This window comes from Centruroides sculpturatus, unplaced genomic scaffold (assembly GCF_000671375.1).
Source record: "Centruroides sculpturatus isolate CEXI.00-Female unplaced genomic scaffold, Cexi_2.0 scaffold1500, whole genome shotgun sequence".
NCBI classification, from domain to species: Eukaryota; Metazoa; Arthropoda; class Arachnida; order Scorpiones; family Buthidae; genus Centruroides; species Centruroides sculpturatus.
In genome coordinates this window covers 92310-98528 of record NW_019385899.1, presented here as the reverse complement: position 1 = coordinate 98528, position 6219 = coordinate 92310, and the positions used below count along the sequence as shown (strand labels likewise).

Below are 6219 nucleotides of genomic sequence, written 5' to 3'. Positions count from 1 at the left end.
TTTTAACTCAACGAAATTAACTACTGTTACGGATATTTTGGAAAATCTACAAATTATAAAATAATTACAGTATGCAAAAATATTTGGATAAAATGTTTTGTATTTTCAAAAACATCGAACTAAAATACTGTTTATCATAGAAAAACAATAACACACAAGTTAAACGTTTTAAATGCATTTTAAACGTTTTTTACACTAATAGCACACGTACTGAAAGAGGCACTTCAAAAAGATTCGCCCGGCACATAACGTATCTTATGATTCGCTTCTTTTTCTGTATCAATTTCAATTCTTCTTAATTTCATGTTTTTATTTTTGTTTTCAATTCGGTTTATCAAGTTAAATACGTCTACCTTGGCAAAAAGACTCATAAAAAGATCCACTCTTCCCGGTCTAGGCAATCGTCTGGGACTACGTGAAGTGAAGCAAAAATTTATGCATATTTTCTTTTTAGGCGATACGAGACCTCCTCTTAAAATGAGTCCACAAATAAAGTCATCTATTTTATGCTACGCTTGGACACGCGACGCTCATCATTTTAAAATTAAAATTAGGCCGGTGAGTTATATAAATTTTCAAATCAGTTTAAAATGTGTCAATGTTTTCACCGAAAAATTTATACTTTAAGAATTCGGAACATGTGAACATTTATCATTCTGTTTCGTGGCACTAAGATTAAGGGCCTTTTAATCGTATCCATCCTATTGTGAGCGTGGGTTCAGCCAAGCTCACAATAGGAGCGCCCGTGTTGTGAGTGACGGTGCCTGACATATTCGGGACAGAACACCTCCGAAAAATTTCTGGGAATTTTTGACCGCTCGGGTCCTAGAGACATTTAAGTGTGACGCCATAACCTCCTCGACCGTCCGGCCTTCACACGTAAACATTTTTGGAATCTTTGAGATGTAGTCACAATTTAAAATATTAAATTTCGGATAAATTTTTATTTTTAATCAATACAACTTTTTTTTATGTAAGTAATTTGTATTATTTAAATTTCCGTGATACTTTTTATATTTTTCTGAAGAAATATATAATTTTAATGCGATATATATAAAAAAATAATTTGTCGAAAATATTAAATATATTTTAATTATAACGAAAATTATTATGCCATAATTAAAAGATATTTAATATTTGCTATATATACTGTATTAAAAATAAATAAATAAATAATCGACCTTAAATTCGCCTATGGACGCTGCTAGCGACTCTGGCGACAATTTTCTGTGTTAGTTGTCGGGAAATTTGAAATTGATTTTAATCATTTATGTTTTTGTAAGTGATTTTTATAATGGCCGACATTTTATTGGCTCCAGAAGCGGAAGCTCGAATAAAATCTTTGCAGATATTTGATGTTGCTTCTGTAGGATCCACCAGGTGAATATGATATTTTGTTTTTGTTACTATGGCAACTATGAGCACTTACAATATGAACATTTTTTACTGATTGTTTTTATTGAATATATTTTATTATTCCTGTTGTGAATGGAGTAATAAGCTAAATTTGGACTGTGTATGTGTGTGTCCTGTCAACCATATATGTAACAGTGAGGGACATATGCCTTGCTCTGAGGAATATAGTTTGTACATTTAAAAATACAAAAATTCTTTTTAAAACTAGAAGGGCATTTAAATTAATACAGATAATGTCCAATGGAACAAGAAAGAACTTTTCCAATAACAAACTCTTAAATAAAAGCAAGAAACAATAATAATTAATATACCATAAATGAACAAATAATAAAAATATGTACTTTTTTAATGTAAATGTAAATAAAAAAATTATTTACATTTACATTATTATTATTTACTTAAAGTTACCAAAGTTTTTTCTTTGGAAGAATGCAATCATTCCTATTTAATTAAGAAAACTTTCAAAAATAATATTTACTTTAAAATAAAATATTAAAGAACTTTGTTAATTTATGTTCATTTATCTGAAAAGATAACTCAATATTTAAAATTTTCTAGGTGGTTGCAACAACATGAACATCTGGTCAAATTGAGTATGCAGGCTGTAAAAAGTGTTATTTCAAGAGAAGATGAATTTATTAAAGAATTCTTTATCTCCTATGATAAAGTATATTTCTTTTTCTCTATATGTAGACTTTTAATCTTGAAGAAATATACTATTCTATTCTATTCTTAACATGTTTGCTGCCAGTTAACATAATTCAGCATCTTGCAAAGGTCCAAGATGCAGAATTATGTCAATTGGAAGTGAACGTGTTAAAATACATAATTCATTCTATTTTAAATTTTTTGCAGAGAAACAAAATATCCAGAATTGAGGAGTGTGGAATAAGATATCTAAGTGCACTTAGGTATCTTTTTCAGTTAAGTGTTCTATTATGCATATCAAATAGTTTTATGGACATGTATATATATATATATACCCCTTACTCTAATATGAACTTTACTCTCAAGCAAATTTGACATTTAAATTTTACTCATTTCATAATAAACCTCATGGAAAAAAGTTTTTTGAGAATTCCTGAAAACATCAAAATTTATCTTAGGTGTCTTATTTCAAAGAACTCCTCAATTGTAAGATAGATAAATAACAGAAAATACTGAAAACGTTTCAGTAGCCTTATATATATACAGTGGGCGATCGGTTAACGAACATAATCCATTCCAAGACCATGTTCACTACCCGAATTGTTCGTTAACCAATAGATTTTTATGATAATTTGATTAATTCATTCTGGAGACCCCAAAAAATAAATAACTTATATACTTTCTTACTACATTTATATACATATAATAACAAACTAAAAGCAATCTCTGTATCTTTGAAAATCGCAACTGAGAGTTGTGATTTTCGTTACTCCTTTATCTGCTTGAGTCTTTTGATTATATCTTTCTTATCTAAGATTGTGCTTACTGTAGACTTGATGAAGCCATACTGCTGTCAACCAGAGCTGCGGAGTTGGTAAAAAAAACTCGACTTCGACTCTGGCAAAATTAAATACCAAGTCATTTTATGGGGGGCAGAGGTACTTATAAGGGGTTACCCTACTCTGAACTGTAAAAGGAGCTCCGGGCATTTACCCAAATACTTTTATAGTTAGTATTTTTAATACTTAACTTACATTAATACTTATTTGTCTAAAGAAATTAATTTTTAACAAATATTTAATAAGAGGAAAAAGGAGGAGTGACAAAATTCTACATCTACATATCTTTATTCTACAGCTTTTGCACTTCAGTTTTGCCTTTCCAGAAAAGTTAGTCCAACTAAAAAGTATGCGATCTAGCTACTTCAACCCCTTGTTCAGAAAAGAAAAATATATACTCTGATCAATTAGTCTGGCTCATTCAGAAAAATAGAATACTTATTTAGAGTGAGGATAATAAAGGAATGAATTAAAAATATTCAAATTCAATTGGATCAAAATAATTTAACTTCTAAACACAAATACTACAAAGAAAACTATTGATACATATTTAATAAATTAAATTGTTCATTTTATATTTAAAATAAATGAATTATACAAAACACAAAAACATTTTAAAAAATTATTAAATATAAAATAAATTTTCTTTCATTTAAATAAAAACTTAAATTAAATTTAAAATAGAATAAAGGTGAAAGAAAGACAAGTGATTGTTAAGTTGTACTACATTGTGTTGGATAAACAACAAATTTAAAATGTCGGAGTCAAAGTTGACACAATTTTTCCGACTACGACTCCTCTGGCCAGAAATTCCTTCTGACTCTAACTCCATAGCTCCAGAGCCCTGCTGGCAATATCAGACATCTGCACATTCTCTACCTTGACTGTTAGATCTTGCTTGATTTCTATGATGAGCATGGTTCTTGACACTCCACTTTTTAGGCCCCATAATAATATCAATTTTCTTAAATAAAAAGTTCAGAAAAGCATTTACAAAGATTCAGAGAATAGAACTTAATTAGTGCAAGAAAAGTTTATGTATACAACTGTGAAAGTCTTGTTCCATTCATAGATGCCATTAAAATATAGTTTTACAAATGTTAAACACAGCATCGCTTCTTCTTGTGTTTGTTCTGTGAGGTGTTTGTTGTCTGAACATAAAAATCTTTCGTGAAAGTGTTCGTTATCTGATTTGTTCATTAACCGATCACCCACTGTATTTTAGAAAGATGTTTCTCAAATTTTTGTTTTACAGTTAATGTTAACATAATAGAAATGACTGAAATAAGTAATAATCTTTGTTACAACAAGAACCACTAACTTCAGTCAAGATCTCTGATAAAATACTTGATACAAGAAATGAATATTTATAGTATGAATAATATATGAAATATGGTGAAAGGATCATATAATTTTTCAAATCAGTTTAAAATGTGTCAATGTTTTCACCGAAAAATTTATACTTTAAGAATTCGGAACATGTGAACATTTATCATTCTGTTTCGTGGCACTAAGATTAAGGGCCTTTTAATCGTATCCATCCTATTGTGAGCGTGGGTTCAGCCAAGCTCACAATNTCGGTTAACGAACATAATCCATTCCAAGACCATGTTCACTACCCGAATTGTTCGTTAACCAATAGATTTTTATGATAATTTGATTAATTCATTCTGGAGACCCCAAAAAATAAATAACTTATATACTTTCTTACTACATTTATATACATATAATAACAAACTAAAAGCAATCTCTGTATCTTTGAAAATCGCAACTGAGAGTTGTGATTTTCGTTACTCCTTTATCTGCTTGAGTCTTTTGATTATATCTTTCTTATCTAAGATTGTGCTTACTGTAGACTTGATGAAGCCATACTGCTGTCAACCAGAGCTGCGGAGTTGGTAAAAAAAACTCGACTTCGACTCTGGCAAAATTAAATACCAAGTCATTTTATGGGGGGCAGAGGTACTTATAAGGGGTTACCCTACTCTGAACTGTAAAAGGAGCTCCGGGCATTTACCCAAATACTTTTATAGTTAGTATTTTTAATACTTAACTTACATTAATACTTATTTGTCTAAAGAAATTAATTTTTAACAAATATTTAATAAGAGGAAAAAGGAGGAGTGACAAAATTCTACATCTACATATCTTTATTCTACAGCTTTTGCACTTCAGTTTTGCCTTTCCAGAAAAGTTAGTCCAACTAAAAAGTATGCGATCTAGCTACTTCAACCCCTTGTTCAGAAAAGAAAAATATATACTCTGATCAATTAGTCTGGCTCATTCAGAAAAATAGAATACTTATTTAGAGTGAGGATAATAAAGGAATGAATTAAAAATATTCAAATTCAATTGGATCAAAATAATTTAACTTCTAAACACAAATACTACAAAGAAAACTATTGATACATATTTAATAAATTAAATTGTTCATTTTATATTTAAAATAAATGAATTATACAAAACACAAAAACATTTTAAAAAATTATTAAATATAAAATAAATTTTCTTTCATTTAAATAAAAACTTAAATTAAATTTAAAATAGAATAAAGGTGAAAGAAAGACAAGTGATTGTTAAGTTGTACTACATTGTGTTGGATAAACAACAAATTTAAAATGTCGGAGTCAAAGTTGACACAATTTTTCCGACTACGACTCCTCTGGCCAGAAATTCCTTCTGACTCTAACTCCATAGCTCCAGAGCCCTGCTGGCAATATCAGACATCTGCACATTCTCTACCTTGACTGTTAGATCTTGCTTGATTTCTATGATGAGCATGGTTCTTGACACTCCACTTTTTAGGCCCCATAATAATATCAATTTTCTTAAATAAAAAGTTCAGAAAAGCATTTACAAAGATTCAGAGAATAGAACTTAATTAGTGCAAGAAAAGTTTATGTATACAACTGTGAAAGTCTTGTTCCATTCATAGATGCCATTAAAATATAGTTTTACAAATGTTAAACACAGCATCGCTTCTTCTTGTGTTTGTTCTGTGAGGTGTTTGTTGTCTGAACATAAAAATCTTTCGTGAAAGTGTTCGTTATCTGATTTGTTCATTAACCGATCACCCACTGTATTTTAGAAAGATGTTTCTCAAATTTTTGTTTTACAGTTAATGTTAACATAATAGAAATGACTGAAATAAGTAATAATCTTTGTTACAACAAGAACCACTAACTTCAGTCAAGATCTCTGATAAAATACTTGATACAAGAAATGAATATTTATAGTATGAATAATATATGAAATATGGTGAAAGGATCATATAATAAGATATATTTTTTTTGTAACTTTATTTTTATGAAATTTT

The 6219-nt window shown here is 29.1% G+C and overlaps 1 protein-coding gene across 1 annotated transcript in view; it reads left to right on the top strand.

The window, feature by feature from the left end:
• The first annotated feature begins 1192 nt into the window (after positions 1–1192).
• Positions 1193–6219, top strand: part of LOC111612476 (zinc finger MYND domain-containing protein 10-like) — a 36257-nt gene continuing 31230 nt past the window's right edge. The window contains exons 1-2 of the mRNA XM_023353692.1: positions 1193–1380; positions 1975–2083. Of these exons, the coding sequence (XP_023209460.1) occupies positions 1295–1380; positions 1975–2083 (195 nt within the window). The 5' untranslated portion in view covers positions 1193–1294. The remainder of the gene's footprint in view (positions 1381–1974; positions 2084–6219) is intronic.